This window comes from Scyliorhinus torazame, chromosome 7 (genome assembly GCF_047496885.1).
Source record: "Scyliorhinus torazame isolate Kashiwa2021f chromosome 7, sScyTor2.1, whole genome shotgun sequence".
NCBI classification, from domain to species: Eukaryota; Metazoa; Chordata; class Chondrichthyes; order Carcharhiniformes; family Scyliorhinidae; genus Scyliorhinus; species Scyliorhinus torazame.
In genome coordinates, this window is record NC_092713.1 from 46,642,324 (window position 1) to 46,664,122 (window position 21,799).

General features: G+C 46.4%; 1 protein-coding gene across 10 annotated transcripts in view; it reads left to right on the forward strand.

Annotated features, from left to right (window-relative positions):
* Positions 1–21,799, forward strand: part of ptprfa (protein tyrosine phosphatase receptor type Fa) — a 662,508-nt gene that overhangs the window by 532,819 nt on the left and 107,890 nt on the right. For all 10 annotated transcript variants that reach the window (XM_072510632.1, XM_072510637.1, XM_072510639.1 and 7 more), the window contains 2 exons: positions 7,586–7,709; positions 17,271–17,446. In XM_072510632.1, the coding sequence (XP_072366733.1) occupies positions 7,586–7,709; positions 17,271–17,446 (300 nt within the window). The remainder of the gene's footprint in view (positions 1–7,585; positions 7,710–17,270; positions 17,447–21,799) is intronic.

Sequence of the window (21,799 nt, forward strand, 5' to 3'; positions counted from 1 at the left end):
CTATCTGGTATTTTCACCTGCATGTGAGGTGGCATCTGTAATGCATGGGATCTCGGGAGGAGCCTGAGATGGATCACGCGCTCTGCATTACAGATTAAAGGTTCATCAGCCTTATCTGTTGCACCAATGTGTTGGGCTCCACCATCATTGAGAATGGGGATATTTGTGGAGCCTCTTTCTCCAGTTAGTTGCCTTATTGTTCACCATCATTCACAACTGGATGTAACAAGACTGCAAAGCTTAGATCTGATCTGTGAGTTTTGGGATCGCTTAACGTTGCCTATCACAGGCTGCTTCCACTGTTTGGCATGCAAGTAGACCCGTGTTGGAGCTTCACCAAGTTGACACCTAATGTTTAGCTATGCCTGGTCCCAGGAGTGCAATTTCCTGCACTCCACATTAAACCAGGCCACTTTGTAGCCTGTCATGAGCAGTCCATATGAGCCTCCCCAGTGCGACTGATCAGATTTTTTTTTCAGTTCCATGTTGCAGTGGGAAGTTGTTGAGTAAAACTGAAGTATTTTTTGACTGTCATTTCCTGTAAGTGGACTCTCTCGCTCTCACTCACTGTCTCCCTCTCTTGACGATGCTAAACCACACACGCACACTCACTCAGACTCAGTCTCTCTCCTACACTTTCTCTCGCACACATGCTCTGTCAGGCAAGCGCTCTTTCGGGCACGCACTCTCCTTGCTCACCCTCTACTGTGTGCTGCCATTCTCTCCCGCGTGCTCCCGTTCTCTCTCGCCTGCTCTCATTCGCTGTCATGTGGTCCCGTTCTCTCTCGCGTGCTCTCTCTCATACTCTCTCTCCGACACGTTCGTCCTCTGGAGTGCTCGCCCTCTCTCCAGCACACTCATCTCTCCGGCGCGCTTGTCCTCTCTCCGGCATGCTCATCCTCTGGCACATTTGTCATCTCTCCGGCGCACTTGTCCTCTCTCCGGCGCACTTGTCCTCTCTCCGGCGCATTTGTCCTCTCTCCGGCACATTTGTCCTCTCTCCGGCACATTTGTCCTCTCTCCAGCACACCCGTCCCTCCGGCACACTCGTCCTCTCTCCGGCACACTCGTCCTCTCTCCGGCACACTCGTCCTCTCTCCGGCACACTCGTCCTCTCTCCGGCACACTCATTGGCTCTCTGGCTCACTTGACCTCTTTCCGGCACGCTCGTCTTCTCTCTGGCGCACTTGTCCTCTTTCCGGCACGCTCGTCGTCACTCTGGCGCGCTTGTCCTCCAGCACGCTCGTCTTCTCTCCAACACGTTTGCCCTCTCTCCGGTGCACTGATCCTGACTCCGACGGCTGGTCCCCTTTCTGTCGTGCTGGTCCCCTTTCTGTCGTGCTGATCCCCTTTCCGTCGTGCTGGTCCCCTTTCCGGCGCGCTGGTCCCCTTTCCAGCGCGCTGGTCCCCTTTCCGGCGCGCTGGTCCCCTTTCCGGCGCGCTGGTCCCCTTTCCGGCGCGCTGGTCCCCTTTCCGGCGCTGGTCCCCATTCCGGCGCGCTGGTCCCCATTCTGTTGAGCTGGTCCGCTCTCCGGCGCGCTGGTCCCCTCTCAGATGCGCGCTGGTCTCCTCTCAGATGCGCGCTGGTCCCCTCTCAGATGCGCGCTGGTCCCCTCTCTAACGTGCCTGTCCTCTCTCCGATGTGCCCATCATCTCTCCGATGCGCCCGTCCCCACTCTGACGTGCCCATCCTCTCTGATGTGCCTGTCCTCCGACGCGCCTGTCCTCTCTCCAACGCGCCTGTCCTCTCTCTAACAAGCCCGTCCTCTCTCCGACGTGCGTGTCCCCTCTCCGATGTGCCCGTCCTCTCGCCGACGCGCCTGTCCTCACGCCGACGCGCACGTCCGCTCGCCGACATGCCCTTCCTCTGTCTGACAGGCCCATCCTCTCTCGCGCATGCTCTCTCTCTCTCTCCACCCCCCCCCCCCCCCTCCTCCCCGGCACGTCCCTCACCCTCTCGTCATACGTCCTGCCCACCCTCTCTCAAAGAACAAAGAAATGTACAGCACAGGAACAGGCCCTTCGGCCCTCCAAGCCCGTGCCGACCATGCTGCCCAACTAAACTACAATCTTCTACACTTCCTGGGTCCGTATCCCTCTATTCCCATCCTATTCATGTATTTGTCAAGATGCCCCTTAAATGTCCCTATCGTCCCTGCTTCTACCACCTCCTCCGGTAGCGAGTTCCAGGCACCCACTACCCTCTGTGTAAAAAACTTGCCTCGTACATCTACTCTAAACCTTGCCCCTCTCACCTTAAACCTATGCCCCCTAGTAATTGACCCCTCTACCCTGGGGAAAAGCCTCTGACTATCCACTCTGTCTATGCCCCTCATAATTCTGTATACCTCTATCAGGTCTCCCCTCAACCTCCTTCGTTCCAGTGAGAACAAACCGAGTTTATTCAACCGCTCCTCATAGCTAATGCCCTCCATACCAGGCAACATTCTGGTAAATCTCTTCTGCACCCTCTCGAAAGCCTCCACATCCTTCTGGTAGTGTGGCGACCAGAATTGAACACTATACTCCAAGTGTGGCCTAACTAAGGTTCAATACAGCTGCAACATGACTTGCCAATTCTTATACTCAATGCCCCGGCCAATGAAGGCAAGCATGCCGTATGCCTTCTTGACTACCTTCTCCACCTGTGTCGCCCCTTTCAATGACCTGTGTACCTGTACTCCTAGATCTCTTTGACTTTCAATACTCTTGAGGGTTCTACCATTCACTGTATATTCCCTACCTGCATTAGACCTTCCAAAATGCATTACCTCACATTTCTCCGGATTAAACTCCATCTGCCATCTCTCCGCCCAAGTCTCCAGACAATCTAAATCCTGCTGTATCCTCCGACAGTCCTCATCGCTATCCGCAATTCCGCCAACCTTTGTGTCGTCTGCAAACTTACTAATCAGACCAGTTACATTTTCCTCCAAATCATTTATATATACTACAAAGAGCAACGGTCCCAGCACTGATCCCTGTGGAACACCACTGGTCACAGCCCTCCAATTAGAAAAGCATCCCTCCATTGCTACTCTCTGCCTTCTATGGCCTAGCCAGTTCTGTATCCACCTTGCCAGCTCACCCCTGATCCTGTGTGATTTCACCTTTTGTACTAGTCTACCATGAGGGACCTTGTCAAAGGCCTTACTGAAGTCCATATAGACAACATCTACTGCCCTACCTGCATCAATCATCTTAGTGACCTCCTCGAAAAACTCTTATCAAGTTAGTGAGACACGACCTCCCCTTCACAAAACCGTGCTGCCTCTCACTAATACGTCCATTTGCTTCCAAATGGGAGTAGATCCTGTCTCGAAGAATTCTCTCCAGTAATTTCCCTACCACTGAAGTAAGGCTCACCGGCCTGTAGTTCCCGGGATTATCCTTGCTACCCTTCTTAAACAGAGGAACAACATTGGCTATTCTCCAGTCCTCCGGGACATCCCCTGAAGACAGCGAGGATCCAAAGATTTCTGTCAAGGCCTCAGCAATTTCCTCTCCAGCCTCCTTCAGTATTCTGGGGTAGATCCCATCAGGCCCTGGGGACTTATCTACCTTAATATTTTTTAAGACACCCAACACCTCGTCTTTTTGGATCACAATGTGACCCAGGCTATCTACACCCCCTTCTCCAGACTCAACATCTACCAATTCCTTCTCTTTGGTGAATACTGATGCAAAGTATTCATTTAGTACCTCGCCCATTTCCTCTGGCTCCACACATAGATTCCCTTGCCTATCCTTCAGTGGGCCAACCCTTTCCCTGGCTACCCTCTTGCTTTTTATGTACGTGTAAAAAGCCTTGGGATTTTCCTTAACCCTATTTGCCAATGACTTTTCGTGACCCCTTCTAGCCCTCCTGACTCCTTGCTTAAGTTCCTTCCTACTTTCCTTATATTCCACGCAGGCTTCGTCTGTTCCCAGCCTTTTAGCCCTGACAAATGCCTCCTTTTTCTTTTTGACGAGGCCTACAATATCACTCGTCATCCAAGGTTCCCGAAAATTGCCGTATTTATCCTTCTTCCTCACAGGAACATGCCGGTCCTGTATTCCTTTCAACTGCCACTTGAAAGCCTCCCACATGTCAGATGTTGATTTGCCCTCAAACATCCGCCCCCAATCTAGGTTCTTCAGTTCCCGCCTAATATTGTTATAATTAGCCTTCCCCCAATTTAGCACATTCATCCTCGGACCACTCTTATCCTTGTCCACCAGTACTTTAAAACTTACTGAATTGTGGTCACTGTTACCGAAATGCTTCCCTACTGAAACATCTACCACCTGGCCGGGCTCATTCCCCAATACCAGGTCCAGTACCGCCCCTTCCCTAGTTGGACTGTCTACATATTGTTTTAAGAAGCCCTCCTGGATGCTCCTTACAAACTCCGCCCCATCTAAGCCCCTGGCACTAAGTGAGTCCCAGTCAATATTGGGGAAGTTGAAGTCTCCCATCACCACAACCCTGTTGTTTTTACTCTTTTCCAAAATCTGTCTACCTATCTGCTCCTCTATCTCCCGCTGGCTGTTGGAAGGCCTGTAGTATACCCCCAACATTGTGACTGCACCCTTCTTATTCCTGATCTCTACCCATATAGCCTCACTGCCCTCCGAGGTGTCCTCTCGCAGTACAGCTGTGATATTCTCCCGAACAAGTAGCGCAACTCCGCCTCCCCTTTTACATCCCCCTCTATCCCGCCTGAAACATCTAAATCCTGGAACGTTTAGCTGCCAATCCTGCCCTTCCCTCAACCAGGTCTCTGTAATGGCAACAACATCATAGTTCCAAGCACTAATCCAACCTCTAAGTTCATCTGCCTTACCCGTAATACTCCTTGCATTAAAACATATGCACTTCAGGCCACCAGACCCGCTGTGTTCAGCAACTTCTCCCTGTCTGCTCTGCCTCAGAGCCACACTGTCCCTATTCCCTAGTTCTCCCTCAATGCTCTCACCTTCTGACCTATTGCTCCCGTGCCCACCCCCCTGCCTCTCATGTTCACTAATTGGTGCTAATTGTAATGTACAATTATTACTCAATTGGTACAGGTCAAAAAGCCTTTGCCTGTTCATCCGAAAGCTAAACACATCAAAAAAGTGAACTTTGTTTGTATGGTTATGCAGTTAATTTGTATGTTAATACTGTAGTGATCTGCATATACATTTGGGCAGCACGGTAGCATTATTGATTGCTTCACAGCTCCAGGGTCCCAGGTTCGATTCCGGCTTGGGTCACTGTCTGTGCGGAGTCTGCACGTCCTCACCATGTGTGCATGGGTTTCCTCCGGGTGCTCCAGTTTCCTCCCACAGTCCAAAGATGTGCAGGTTAGGTGGATTGGCCATGATAAATTGCCCTTAGTGTCCAAAATTGCCCTTAGTGTTGGGTGGAGGTTATGGGGATAGGGTGGAGGTGTTGACCTTGGGTAGGGTGGTCTTTCCAAGAGCCATTGCAGACTCGATGGGCCGAATGGCCTCCTTCTGCACTGTAAATTCTATGAAAGGGGTTAATGTGTAGTCATAATAGCTAAGTGATCACTAGATGGCAGCACTAACAAGGGGTATATAAGACAAACTCAATCTGAGTTCCCGCCTCTTCGTGTGTATTGTGACTAGTGATCAGAGGTTAGAGAGTTAGCTCAGAGTGCAGGAGTAGTTAATCATAGTTATTCTTATTCAATCCTGTTTATTTAATTTATCTAGTATAAGTATTGGAGACAGAACAAACTCACAGTTTGTAGCACCGTCAATATGACGCGAGGCAGGTTGAGGTAATGTCAATTGAAGGCTTTATTAAGCACAACTTTATCCCCAGCAGCGTGGTTACAGAATGCAGCTACTGAGGGAAATGGAGGGAAAAACTGGGTTCTTATACCGGCATTTCTGGGTGGAGTCCAGTAGGTGGCAGATCCTATCAGGACCTGGCATCCCTCCACCAATAGCCTGCCGACACATGGTGTACCGTATTACCCCTAATACATACCACCACACAGATTATCTGAAGTTTGGACGACTACGTGTGTTAACATCGAGTTTAAGAGCATCTTGGTAAGATGCAAATCAGTAACATATTACAGTAAGTAATATAACAAATACAGTTTACAGGTTAAGAGGTAGGATGTGTGAGAGTTGACAAATGGAGAACAATCTAGTATTTCCACACTATCGCTAGTCTAGGCTTAGGCTAAAGTATGTGGGCCTCAGCCTATCATGTGTATAGGAGAACCGAAAACTGAAAATATCTGAATACTGAAACATAATCGGCCTCAAGGATTTCAGATAAAGCATACCCATTGGGTAGTTATAAGTGACATTCTGGTTTGTAGAAAGTGACGGCCTATCTAGAATGTGATGCCAAAAACAGAACAATGCATACGGTAGCACAGTGGTTAGTACTTCACAGCTCCAGGGTCCCAAGTTCAATTCCCGGCTTGGATCACTGTCTGTGCGGAGTCTGCACATTCTCCCCGTGTCTGCATGGGTTTCCTCCAGGAGCTCTGGTTTCCTCCCACAAGTCCCGAAAGACGTGCTGTGAGGTCATTTGGATACTCTGAATTCTCCCTCCGTGTATCCAAACTGGCGCTGGAATGTGGCGACTAAGTGCTTTTCACAGTAACTTCATAGGACTGTTAATGTAAGCCTACTTGTGACACCAATAAAGATTATTAAAAAGAAAAGCAAGCCCAGACTTGTTTCGTCACAATATGAAGAATCATGCTGGAAGATTAATGAGTGGCCTATCAAAATGACACTGCTTGACAATCTGCTCCTGGCAAATTCACTGCATTTGTATATTATGGTGTGCTTTTTCAAGTTTGTGGTTGTGGTGGATTAGAACAAGTTATATTTGACCAAGCTGTATTCGACTTGTGCTTGACTTTGCTGTTTACCTGATCAAAAAGTGTAAATGTTTCATTTATGCATGCCATCAGTCAGTTTTTAAGGTGACAGCCAATATTTCAATCTGTGTTGCTTCATTTAAACAGGTAGGTATAATTTTAGTTTTGTTACTATTGTAATAGGTGTTTTGGCTTGTTTGCATGAGTCAATGCCCAGTTGGCGGCTTAAAATGGACTTATTTCAGTTGGTTAATATGGGGTTGAATTTCCATTGTGACTGTTAAATAACCAGAGAACGTGTCCACATATGAGTGATCAAATAAAAATGAAAAACATGCAATGAAGTCTGAATTTAAAACGGAGAATACAAAAACAAAATACCTCCGATGCTAGCAATATAAAATGCAAACAGAAAATGTTAGAAATACTCAGCACTTGTGGAGCGGGAAGCAGAGTTTTATATTTTGTCAGCAATGTTCAGACTGACCTGACACTTAACTTTGTTTCTCCACAAATACTGCATGACCTACTGAGTATTTCCAGCATTTTCTGTTTTTATTTAAATAGAGAGAGTCAATTCATATTTGGGCTATGTTTGAGGGAGAGGAAACGTCATGGAACTCTTCATAAGGCTCAATCCATGTTAATTTATGTTTGCAGTTTGCCAACACCTGCATTGTTCAGAATTGTCAGTTATTCTCTGTAAACTTTCCCTTAATTTTATCTTCTCCTTTATTCACTTTTAGTCAATTGATCCTGGCCAGCAGTTCACATGGGAGAACTCCAACATGGAAGTGAACAAACCGAAAAACCGCTATGCTAATGTTATTGCCTATGACCATTCAAGAGTTATCCTCACCTCTGTCGATGGCAAGTATAGCTGCAGATCTTTAACTTATTGTGATGGCACCTTATTTGGAATTGCTGTAATACATTTGAACTATTTATGTGTGTGATATTGATTCTGTAGGTGTAATTTGGGTGCCCAGGTACATAGATCATTAAAATGTCATGAACAGACATGAAAATAAGATATGAAGGAAAGTGAGTTGTGAAGAGGACATAAGGGTTGGCAAATAGATATAGTTAGGTTAAGTGAGTGGGCAAAAATTTGGCAGGTGGACTATAATGTTGGCAGGAAGTATAGACAAGCAGCACATTATCTAAATGGAGAGAGATGGGATTTGGGTGCCCTGCTGCATGAATCGCAAAAGGTTAGTGTGTCAGTACAGCAAGTGATTAGGAAAGAAAATGGAATATTGTAGTTTATGGCACGGGGAATGGAATATTAAAGTAGGGAAGTGTTGCTATAGTTGTGCAGGGCATTGGTGAGACCACATCTGGAGTACTGTAAACAGTTTTGGTCTCCATATTTAAGAATGGACATAATTGCATTAAAAGCACTTCAGAGAGGGTTCACTTGACTGATTCCTGGATGAGGAAGGAGCTCTGCTATGAGGTAAGGTTGGGCCTTCATCCATTGGAGTTTAGAAGAATGTGAGGTGATTTTATTGAAACAGATGATCCTGAGGGGGCTTGACAAAGTGGATGCTGAAAGGATGTTTCCCCTTGTGGAAGAGACCAGAACCAGCAGACATAATTTAAAAATAAAGGGTCTTCCATTTAAGATGGAGATGAGGAGAAATTTGTCCTCTCAACGTGATGAATCTGTGGAACCTGTTCTCCAGAGTTTGGTGGACACAGGGTCAGTGCATAGATAGATTCTTGACTGATAGGGGAACCAGGGGCGGGATTCTCCAAAATGGAGGCAGAGTGTCCACGCCGTCACGTTTTACAATGACGTGAACAGGCCGCTCCCACGTCAAATTCTGGCCCCTACAGGGGGACAGCACAGCGCTGGAGTGGTTCGCAACACTCCAGCCGCAGATCCCGGCGCGAACTGGGCACCACGGGATTCGCGCATGCGCAGTTGCGCCGGCGCCAACGATGACATGCGCAGTGGCGCCGGTGCTAACCGACGCATGCGCAGTAGCCTCGCGGAATGCTCCGGCCCCTCACCAACATGGCGCCGGGGTTCTGGGGCCGGTCGCGCAAGGAAGTAAGAAAAATGGCGCGAATGCTGATTCTCCCAGCCGGCGCGGCTTCAGAGAATCCCGCCCCATGATTTTGGGGGTAAGCAGGATCGTGGCATTGAGGCTGCAATCGAATCAACCATTATCTTATTGAGCAGGCTCGAGAGGCTGAATGGCCTACTCCTGCCCCTAATCCGCATGTTCAGATAATCAAGAGGGCTAATGGAATGCTAACTTCTATAACTAGAGGACTCGAATATAAAGAGCTTCAGCTATCCTAAAATCCTGATGAGGTCGCACATGAAGTTTTGTGCACTACATCTTGGATGGATGTATGGAGGGACTGCAGCGTAGATTTACCAGAATGACTCTATTGCTTAAATTACAAGGAGAAATTGCACAAACCAGAGTTACATTTCTTGGAATTTAGAAGGTCAGGGGGTGATTTGTTTAAAGCTTCCAAGATATTAACAGGAAACTGTTACAGTAGATAGAGAGAAACTATTTCTGCTAATTGGAAAATCTTGGACTAGGATTACAATCAAAAAATTAAAGATAGATCTTTCAGGAGTGAAATTGGAATGCACTTCTTTGCACGATGAGGGACGTTTGGAACTCTCTTCCACAAATGCAGTTGATGCTAGATCAGTTTGTCAGTTTTAAATCTGAGGTTGATGGATTTTTGCTAAGCAGAGATATTAAGGGATATGGGACAACGGTGGATATATAGAGTTAGGTCACAGATTTGCCTTTATCTCCCTGAATGGCAATACAGGTTCAATGCTAAGTGGCCCATTCCTGTTGCTATGTTTCAGTAGTCAACATCGCATCAATTGCTGAACTTTATTATTAGTTAATACTCTACATTGCAAATAGTTCCAGCACTAAAGTTTACTCAAATACCTGCACCATAGAGGTCTCATTGCTCGTGCTTTGTTTATGCAAATCAACATTTTAACTGCTTAGTCCTACAATGAACACACAGTGCAGAAGGAGACCATTTGGCCCATCGAGTCTGCACCGACCCACTTAAGCCCTCACTTCCATCCTATCCCCGTAACCCAATAACCCCATCTAACCTTTTTTGGTCACTAAGGGCAATTTATCATTGCCAATCCACCTAACCTGTACGTCTTTGGACTGTGGGAGGAAACCGGAGCACCCGGAGGAAACCCACGCAGACACGGGGAGAACGTGCAGACTCTGCACAGACAGTGACCCAGCAGGGAATCGAACTTGGGACCCTGGCGCTGTGAAGCCACAGTGCTAATCACTTGTGCTGCCCACAATGCATATGACATATGAAGCCTTCACCTGCACAGCTAAAACTAACTCGCACTCGGTCCAGAATACATTTTGTCATCTGCTTGTGATTGGATTCAAAACCAGTCAAGGCTGTATTACAAGTCTGCAAGTGTTAAGATTTCAAGATAACATGATTGACTGATATTTATTGTCACATGTACTGAAGTACAGTGAAAAGTATTTTTATGCGGCCAAGGGAACGTACACAGTAGACAAAAGAATAATCAACAGTGTACATTGACAAATGGTACATAACAAATAGTGAGTTGCCACACTTGCAATCTATTTAAGAAAGCAATCTTTCCAATTTGAATGTTTCATTTGGTAGATAGGGTGCTGATTCAGCAGACTGCTGTGCTGGAAGGCATGAGCTACTTGAGTGTTGTTGAAGCTGCACTCAACCAGGCAAGTGGAGAGCACTCCATCACACCCCTAACCTGTGCCTTGTAAAGAGTGGACAGGCCCTGCCTGGCGAGTCAGAAGATGAGTTTCTCTCCTCAGAAATCCCAGCCTCTGACCTGCTCTTGTCGCCACAGTATTTATATGGCTGGTGATGACAGTGGGGGTTTCCATGACAGTCCTGCAGTGGGGAGATGGTTTAATTTTCTCTCTTGTTGGAGATGATCATTGTTCAGCTCTTGTGTGGCACAAATGTTACTTGCCACTTATCTTCCCAAGCGGAATGTTTCCAGGTCTTGCTGCATATGGACACAGACTGCTTCACTATCTGAGGGTTTGTGAATGGTGCTGAAGATTGTGCAATCACCAGTGTACATCCCCACTTCTGATCTTATAATGGAGTGAAGGTGATTGGGCATAGGACACTACTCCAAGAGACTCCTGCAGTGATATCCTGGGATTTAGATGATTGAAGTCCAACAACCGCAGCCATCTTCCTTTGACTCCAATCAGTTCTTATAAAGCAGTACATGCTACCACCTATAATTCTGACATCCACTAATAAAGTAATACAAATGGTATGTCAAACATGCACTTTGTACCCGTTATATTTCTCAATTTTCCCATCAGTCACTATTCTCTATAATATTTCTTCGTATATGCAAATCTCTACCTCAACGTTAAAGAAACAAGGCTTCCGGTGACGGTGATGTGCTGAGCAGTCGCATATCAGGTGGCTCTCCTCCAGAATACAACCAAATAGAAACTTTTAGTCAAATTCAGCCCGAATATTCAGATTTATTTCACCCACAGATAAGAAAGGGAGAGAATAGGAACAACATGCCAGAAAATGGGAGCTTGAGAGTCCACAGAGAAGGCAGGAGTGGAGGAAAAGGCAAAGAGCAGCAGGTGGACGAGTCGGGGACCCACGAGGCGAGGGGTCCCTGGCCACGCTGAAGAGAGGGAGACCGACAACCTGAACAAAGGCCCCCCCCCCAAGCCTGGAGATGGATGGAAGATGTTCCTGATGCAGGAACTGATGCCAATGAGTGAGGCGATAAAAGTGGAGATCCAGATGGCGGTCAAAGTGGCAGTGACGGAGGCGTTGGTCGCCATGCAGACAGCAAGCGACGGAATGGGGAAAAAGCTTGAAACCCAGAGCGCGACGAACCTAGAGCTGGAAAGGCGTCAATGCACTGCACGTAAGGAAGGGCTGGGTGGGACAGACGTACCACTCATGTTACGGGACAAGGGCTAGCTATCCTGGTTAGCAAGAGGACGGTGAATACGGCGACAAGGATGGATCCTGGGGGGTGGTATGTCCTGGTCAACGGTGTCCTGGACGGGGCACCGGAGTCCTGGTAAACGTGTAGACGCCCAACTGGGACGACACGGATTTCAGATTTCATAAAGAAGACCTTAAATCCCCGACATCGACACACACCAATTGATGATGGGGGGGACGGGGGACTTTAACTGTGTACAGGACCTAATGACCAATCAAACCCCAGAACTGGGAAAAGACGGGCATGGCTAGCCAGCTGGGAGCATTCATGGAGCAGATTGGGGCTGTAGACCCATGGTGGTTCCTACACTCTGGTGAGAAGGAATTCTCGTTCTTCTCACCAGTACACAAGGTATATACCCGTTTCGACGACTTTGCAGTGGGAAAATTGGTGCTTCCAGAAATAGTATGAGCAGAATACTCCGCGAGAGTCATCTCCGACCACGCTCCACATTACATGGATTGGAGCTTGGAGACGGGCTGTGCCCAGGGCCCCGCATGGAGGTTGGACACGGACCTCCTGGTCGATAAGGTCTGTCAGAAAACATCATAGGCCATAGGCGAGTACATTTCTAACAACCAGACTGGGGAAGTCTCATCTTCCACATTCAGGGAGGCACTGAAGGCATGATTAGGGGAGAGTTTATAGCCTACAAGGTTCGTAGAGACAGGGAAGAGAGGGCGGCAAGGCAGGAACTGATCGACTCAATCCTGGAGGTTAACAGAAGGTACTCCGAGGCCTCGACTGTAGAGCTTGAGGCGGAGAGGAAAAAGCTACAAAAGGATTTTAACCTGCTGTCCACAGGGAAGGCAGTGCACCAACTCCACCAGACACAGGGGACCTTTTATGAACACGGAAAGAAGGCTAGCCGCCTGTTGGCTTATCAGCTGAGAAAACAGGCAGTCACAAGGGAGATAAGCACGGCAACACAGTGGTTAGCACTGTTGCTTCACAGCACCAGGGACCCAGGTTTGATTCCTGGCTTGGGTCAGTGTGCGGAGTCTGCACGTTCTCCCAGTGTCTGCGTGGGTTTCCTCCGGGTGCTCCGGTTTCCTCCCACAAGTCCCAAAAGACGTGCTGTTAGGTAATTTGGACATTCAGAATTCTTCCTCCGTGAACCCAAACAGTCACCGGAGCGTGGATTAGGGGATTTTCACAGTAACTTCATTGTAGTGTAATGTAAGCCTACTTGCGACACTAAAAAATTATGACTATAAAAGGCAGGTGGACTGGTAGCCGAGCCAAAAAAGGTCAACCATGCATTTGAGGCCTTCTACTGGGGACTATACATCTCTGAGCCCTCCCGACAGGGATTCAGGGATGAAAGGGTTCCTCAATGGATTGGACATGCCATATGGGGGACGATAGGCAGAGGGAGCTGGAAGCACCAATAGGACTGGGAGAGGTCATGGAGAGCATCAGCTCCATGCAGGCGGGGAAGGCTCCAGGACCCAACGGGTTCCTGGCAGACTTCTACAAAACATTTGCACCAGCCCTGGCGCAGCACCTACGTGTTAGTAAGGAGCACTTGGCCTCCTTTGTTAGCACAGGCCACCATATCGCTGATACCCAAGAAAGACAAAGACCCAATAGAATGCAGATCATATAGACCTATTCCGCTGCTTAACATAGATGCGAAAATACTTACGAATGTCGTGACCAAGAGAATGGAGGACTGTGTACCATGAGTGGTCGCAGAGGACCAAACGGGCTTTGTCAAGAGTAGACAGCTAACTGCGAACATCAGACGTCTGCTGAATGTGATACTGACCCCAACCGGGGAGAGAACCCCAGAGGTGATCATCTCCCTGGATGCAGAAAAGGCCTTCGACAGAGTCGAATGGAAGCACCTCGGAGGTATTGGAAATGTTTGGGCTAGGGACGGAGTTCACCTCGTGGGTGAAACTCCTGTACAACACCCCAAGGCGAGCATTTGGACCAGCGCATCCAGCTCTGAATACTTCCAGTTGCACGGAGACACAAGACAGATGCCCCCGTCTCCGCCCCTGTATGTCCTGGCAATTGAACCCGTGGTGATCACACTGCAAGACACAAAAGACTGGAAGGGCATCAGAAGAAGAGGCAGAGAACAGAGTATCACGCTATGCGGATGACCAGCTCCTCTACATCTCGGACCCGCAGAATGGTTTGAAGGAAATCACAAAGCTCCTGGAAATGTTCAGGGCCTTCTTGGGCTAGAAACTCAACCTGGGCAAAAGCGAGGTATTCCCGATGAACCCGAACGAGGGGGGGGGAGCTGAAGGGTCTACCATTCAAACTAAACCAAAACTAATTCTGCTACCTGGGGATCCAGATAGCCCATGAGTGGACAATGATCGACAAATGGAATCTGACCAGTCTGGTGGAGGAAGTTAAAAAGGACTTAGAGATGGAATGCACTCCTGCTCTCCCTGGTAGTAAGGGTGCAGATGGTCACGGTGAAAGTACTGCCACGGTTCCTCTTCCCATTAGATCTTCATCCCCAACGCCTTTTTCCAAGGAATAGATAAAATGATTATGGTGTTTGAATGGGGAAAGAATCCAAGAATCCCCAAGACAACACTGCAGAGGAGAAGCATGGGCGGCCTGGCCCTTCCAAACTTGCAATACTACCACTGAGCAGCCACAGCCGATGGAGTGAGGAGATGGGTAAGGGAGCTGAGCAAGGAATGGGTGAAGATGGAAGAGTCCTGCACGGGAATGACCCTCCAACCCCTAGCCACAACAGTGGTCCCCCCAGCAAAGTACACTTTCAGCCCAATGATGATAGTGACGCTATGTTTGTGGGCAGCACGGTGGCAGTGGTTAGCACTGTTGCTTCACATCTCCAAGATCCCAGGTTCAATTCCCGGCTTGGGTCACCGTCTGCATGGAGTCTGCACGTTCTCCCTTTGTCTGCGTGGGTTTCCTCCGGGTGCTCCGGTTTCTCCCCACAAGTCCTGAAAGATGTGCTGTTTGGTGAATTGGACATTCTGAATTCTCCCTCTGAACCCGAATAGGCGCCGGAATGTGGTGACTAGGGGCTTTTCACAGTAACTTCATTGCAGTGTTAATGTAAGCCTCCCTGTGACAATAAAAATTATTATTATTATAAACCTGGAACCAGATGAGACAACACTTTGGCTTAACCGATGTGTCCACCATGGCCCCCATCTGAGGTAACCACAAATTCCCACCAGCCATGCTAGATGCCAATTTTAAGAACAGGAGACAGAACAGGGAGACGCTAGCAATCAGGAACTTCTACATGGGAGACAGACTCGCAACCTTGGATGAGCTGATGGAGAGACTGGAGCTTCCGAACGGACAGGAGCTCCGACATTTACAAATCAAAATCTTTCTCCGCAAAAAGATGACGAGTCACCCTAGGGTCCTGAGAGAAACAATGCTGGAGAAACCTCTGGATGTGGACTGTATGGAGAAAGGGAACTGTGGAGACATTTACGGACGACTTTTGGAAAGGGCGAAAACACCATGAGACGGAGCAAGGCAGAAATGGGAAGATAGGGATGGGTGTAGGATGGGGACTCTGGAATCGAAGCACTGAGCAGGATCAACTCTACTCCTACTGCACAAGGCTAAGCCTCATGGAGTTTAAAGTGGTGCACAGAGCACATGTAACTAGAATCCGAATGAGCAGGTTCTTCCCGGAGATGGGGGCAAGTGTGAACGGTGCCAGGGAGACCCGGCCAACCGCGCCCACGTGTTCTGGGCCTGCCCCAGACTTGTCGGGTTCTGGAGAACCTTCTTCAAGGCAATGTCCAAGGCTGTGGGGTGAAGGTGGAGCAGTGCCCGGGAGTGGCAGTCTTCGGGGTATCGGACCAGGCTGATACCCTGACCTTTGCTTCCTTTACTAATAAAGCACACCGGAGAATCCTGCTCGGCTGGCGATCAGCAGCACCACTTACAGTGGACTGGCTGGCAAACTTGTCGGAATTTCTCCATCTGAAGAAGATCAAATACACCATCTGAGGGTCGGACAAGAGCTTAAACAAAGCGTGAGGGACATTCATCAGCCTGTTCGAGGCCAATAGAGGATAGGAAGGGAAGGGGGCGGGGGGAACCAATGGGTGCCGACAGGACAGCAGTCAGGAAAAGAGAGAAGAGGGGGACAGAGGGCCCCCCCAACAAATCAAGACGAAAGGTAGGCTATAACATGTACGATGGATGAAGGGGGAGGAATGAAAGCAAAACATGTAAATCGTAAATAATAACTGTCTCAATCACCTGCTGTGTAGTGTATAAATGTAAAATTCAATAAAAATATTAAAAAGAAACAAGGCACTTGGAATATATAGAAAACTCTGCAAGATTAGAAAATACAACAGTCGTAAAGTTTGCACCCTCTGAATTGTCATTACCGATCAAACTTTAATTCTTAGTAAACTACAATTTACTGATCGAATGTTTAACATGAATTATACTGCCATTAGTGGCGTGAAAATGTTCCTCCATAATCCCAGCTTGGGTCACTGTCTGTGCGGAGTCTGCACATCTGTGCGGAGTCTGCACATTCTCCCGTGTCTGCATGGGTTTCCTCCGGGTGCTGCACTTTCCTCCCACAAGTCCCGAAAGACGTGCTTGTTAGAATTGGACATTCTGAATTCTCTCTCAGTGTACCCGAACAGGCGCCGGAGTGTGGCGACTAGGGGATTTTCACTGTAACTTCATTACAGTGTTAATGTATGCTTACTTCTGACACTGATAAAGATTATTATAATAATGAGCACATGCATGGCATATGTGTTGTGGTACAGACCATACACATATTGAAGTCTCAGGCTTGCTCCTTGGTTCATTGGCTGGGTTCATTCCTCGCATTTGGGGTGATAATAGGACAGTACCTTGGTGTAGCTGGGATAAAAATGAGGAAATATTTTGCTTCTACAGTTGACTATTCAGATCATTTTCTGTAGAAGGACAATTTAGATCTAAAACATTAACTCGGTTTCTCTGCACAAATGCTGCCAGACTTGCTGATTTTATCCACATTGTCTATTTTTATTTAAGATTTCTAGCATCCACAGTATTTTGCTTTTATTTCTTCCTTCTAGATCCTGTTCATTATCTGCCACAACCTGAAAGTATGTATGTTTTGGAAGACAGGATTAAAGTTAACTGTGATGATCCAACAGCTGAATAGCCCGCCAACACATATTACTGAGATTAAAACTTGAAAGGAGTAGTTATTAGTAATTACTGACACATGAAGAAACTGCCACGATGAATCGCATTTTCAGAACGGAGTGCAGAATATATGAAAAATTGTATTATTTGCACATAAATTTCAATAATTTCACATGATAGATAACTCTTTCCTTGGAACAGATTTGCCCATTTTCTTCCATAGTAAAAGGTTTTGCTCGGTGTCACAAAACTATTTTATCAAGTGTTTTGTACTCTTACAGGGGTGCCAGGCAGCGACTACCTGAATGCCAATTACATAGATGGGTACAGGAAACAGAATGCCTACATTGCCACCCAGGGCCCACTTCCGGAAACACTCAGTGATTTTTGGCGAATGGTATGGGAGCAAAGGACTGTCACTATAGTAATGATGACAAGACTAGAAGAAAAATCGAGGGTAAGTCATTACTGTATTTGGAGGATTGATCGGATGGTTGTTTCGAGCAGCTCATTGTCACAATAGCAATACATATTGTGCCGTATGCCTTGTCCCAGAGTTCTCTGCAATTTAAATCTGTTGACTTTGGTTACCTCGGATCTAGTTGGAATGCCCCCAATGACAGTGGACTATTGGGTGAAGTTTGGGAGACTGAAAGATTTTCAATTTCTAGTATCTCAGTTGCACAACAGGCTGTATGCTTGCTACTAATTCCGTAAATGTTTGACCCTTTGAAAACAACACGAATAAGGTCTATAATCCAAGATCTAATTTATAGTGCTAGCAGATCATGTTTCAAATATTAATTACCTGATACCTGGGTTACGTGACGAGGAGAACTGGCAGGGACAGGTTGGGCCGAATGGCCTCTCATACTGTAACCATTCTATGACACAATAATATGACCACAGTTACTTAAAATGTCCTTCCTACTTACATTTTGATAAAATGTGTGCTGGATTGAAGCATTTGCATATTTCTTGTCATGCAATACGAGCGTCACTGGCAAGGTCAACATTGTTGCCCATCTCCAATTATCCTTGAAAAGGTGGTTGTGAACTGCCTTCTCAAATCACTGCAGTCCACATTGCTTTAAAAAGGGAGTTAGAGAGTTCCACTATTGTAATCTAATGAAAAGTAATTTGGTTCCAAGCAGGGATGGTGTGTGGCTAGGAGTGGAATTTGCAGCCAGTAGTTAATATGGATTTGCTGCCCTTGTCCTAGGTGACAGGTCCACAGGTTTGAAAGGTGCTGTTGAAGAAGCCTCGATGGGTGGCTGCAGTGCATCGTGTATATAGTACAAACTGCTGCCACTGTCCATCAGTGGTGGAGGGAGTGAATGTTTAAGGTGGTGAATGGGGCACCAATCAAGTGACCTGCTTTGTGCTGGATGTTGTTCCGCTTCATGAATGTTCTTGGTGCATTCCATCACACTCCTGACTTGGACCTTGACAGATTTTGGGGGAGTCTGGGTGAGTTACTTATAACAAATGTTGTAACTTCTCTGAGAATGCAGCTGATTGTGGAGCACAAGTCTTCAGTACTATTACCAGAATATTGGCAAAATCCATAGCCTTTGCAGTATCCAGTGCTTCAGCTATTTTTTGATATGTGGAATGAATCAATTTGCTGAAAACTGGCATTTGTAGTGCCGGGGGCCTTAGGTAGAGGCCAAAATCATCCACGTGGCACTTCTAGCTAAAGTTTGTTGCAAATGGTTTGTCTTTTGCACTGATAGAGCCATAGAGTCGCACAGCACAGAAAAGGCCCAATCGGCTCATCTGCACCGGTCAAAAACAACCACCTAACCATTCTAATCCTGTTTTCCAGCACTTGGCCATTAGCCTTGTATGCTCTGGAATCGCAAGTACACATGTAAATACTTCTTAAGTGTTATGAGGGCCTCGATCCCGGCTCTGGGTCACTGTCCGTGTGGGGTTTGCACATTCTCCCCGTGTTTGTGTGGGTTTCGCCCCCACAACCAAAAATATGTGCAGGATAGGTGGATTGGCCACACTAAATTGCCCCTCCAAAATAATAATTGGATTCTCTAAATTTATAAAACAAAAATTTTTTAAATGTTATGAGGGTCTCTGCCTCCAGCACCTTTTCAGGCAGCAAATTCCCACTGCTCTCTGGGTAATGAAGTTTTTCCTCACATCCCCTCTAAACCTCTTGCCCCTTACCTTAAATCTATGCCACCTGGTCATTGGCCCCTCCAAGGGGAAAGGTTTGTTCCTGTCTACTCAATCCTCATAATTTTATACATCTCAATCCTGTTTCCCCTCAGTCTCCTCTGCTCCAAAGAAAACAATCCAAGTCTATCTAATCTCTCTTCATAACTAAAACTCTCCAGCCCAGGCAACATCCTGATGAATCTCCTGTGCAACCTTTCCATTGCTATTACATCCCTCCTATAATGTGGATTCCAGAACTGCCCACAATACTCTAGCTGTGGCCTAACCAAAGTTGTATACAGTTCCAGCATAACCTTGCTGCTCTTAAGCAATATGCTTCAGCTAATAAAGGTATGATAGAGCCAGGGGAGTCCAACGAGCTTCTTAAAAGTCCTTTATTTCAGCAACAGCATCATACATTAACAGGGCCCGGTTACCTTTCACTGGGTCCTCGTTCCCTCTTTTAGCTGCCTCGACAGCTGCCTGCCTTTTATGCTAGTGCTGGGTTAACTCAGTCCAATTGAGCACAGGAACAATCATCCCCAGCTGGATGAGTCCTGTGCAAGTTACTGCAGGTTATTACAAAAGGCAAGTATATTAAATGCCTTCCAAACCTGCTGCTCTGCTACCTTAAGAGACCGGTGTACATGCACACCCACGAGCCCTCCAATCTTTGGTGCTTCCAAGATCCTGCCTTTATCATGTATTCCCTTGCCTTGTTTGTCCTGCCCAAGGGCATCTCCTCACACTTATCCAGATCGAATTCCATTTGCCACTGATCAGCCCATCTGACCAGCCCGTCTGTATCCTCCTGTAATCGAAGGCTATCCTCCATTTACTATCCTGTAATGTTCTTGTCAGATGGCCTGATTATATTACAAGAACACTTGCAGCTAAAGCTATATACGATTTATTAACATTAACTGCGGGTCAACTATATAACAAAACAATAGATGAAAGACAGTATTAACATGCACAAGCAACCTCCCTCTTCCAGCTCCCTAGTTAGTCTGAGGTTACCTGACTCTAACATTCACTTATAGACTAATGAGACTCCTAGTGGTCAGTCGGTGAATTACAACACAACAATGATATCGCTACACACCCCACCAATTTTCATATCATCTGCAAAAGGTTCTGGGCTTCCTCCATCATTGAGGATGGAGATATTTATGGAGCCTTCTCCTCCAGTGAGTTGCATAATTATGCACCACCATTCATGACTGGTTTTGGCAGGACTACAGAGCTTTGATCTGACCCATTAGTTGTGCGATTGCTTAGCTCGATCTCTTAACATTCTGCTTTCTTTTCTTGGTATGCAGTAATCTTGTGCTGTAGCTTCACCAGGTTGACAATTAATTTTTAGGCACTCCACTGCTCCCACGATGCCCTCCAACACTCATTGAAACAGGGCTGATTCTTTGGCTTTATGATATTGGTATGCTGGGATGGATATGCTGGGCCATGAGTTACGGATTGTAATTGAATATAGTTCCACTGCTACTGCTGGTCCACAGCACTCATGGATGCTATGTTACGAGACGTTAGATCTGTTCTGAATCTACCCTATTCAGCACAGTGTTAGTGCCACACAACCCTGTGGAGGGTGCGCACAATGTGGGTTCAACTGCATTTTGTCACTTACCCAAATTAAACGATTGTTTTGTAAATTACTGGTCAGGTCCATAAAAAATGAAGTCTTTCTGGTCTACTAGTTTTTGCCATTACTCATTCTAATCTCCTAAGACTTAAAAAGCAACAAACACTTCACTATAAGGAGCAACAATCTCAAACAGACCTATGCAGAAAATGACAACTTTAGTATATGTACGTATATTTAATTTACTTTTCTTAATTATCTGTAATCCATGTGGTTTGGCTGACAATTTCTACTAAATACATCTGGTTAAATTCTGTGATTGAGGAGTGCAATTGTGACCTGTCCATCAGACTTAAGTTTCTCCCATTAAACCAGGCATGGTTAGTTAATTTTTGGCCACTTTACACATTAAAATCAAGTTTCAGCCTGCTGAATTCTTACTACTTCTCACCTATCCAAGCCAATTCTTTCCTTTTCTTGAGATTGCTAACCAGCTTTGCAAAGATGTACTTGCTTTATAAGGGATGAAGGGCACATAAAAGGAGAGGAACAGTTGTATGCACAAATCCCTGTTCAATTTCGGCGCTGTTACAGATCAGAATCATTTTTGAAGGTGACATTTTTAATGCTGTTGCAACAGTTTAAAATTAGCTGATGTCACAAAACGTACAAGGGGACATAACAACCTTAGCCGAGTTCACTTTACTAACTACTGCAGGGTACCACAAGAAAAAGAAACACCATTTTCACTTGATGAAATCATGCTGAAATATTCAGAATTCATGTCCTCTGCAGGTAAAGAACAAGTAATCATCATTTATTAGTCAAACTAATGACCAGAAAATAAAGAGCATGCATTCTGTAGTCGATGATGCATGTTGTCATAACGTATATTAATAGCCTTTAACATCCTCAAATAATGCATACTCACGATAGTGAAAATCTATTTTAGTGCACTATTGATTTAGTTAATAAAACTAAATTGATAGATTAAGAGTTGCAATCAGCATAAACTCATCATGAAATGGATTGTAA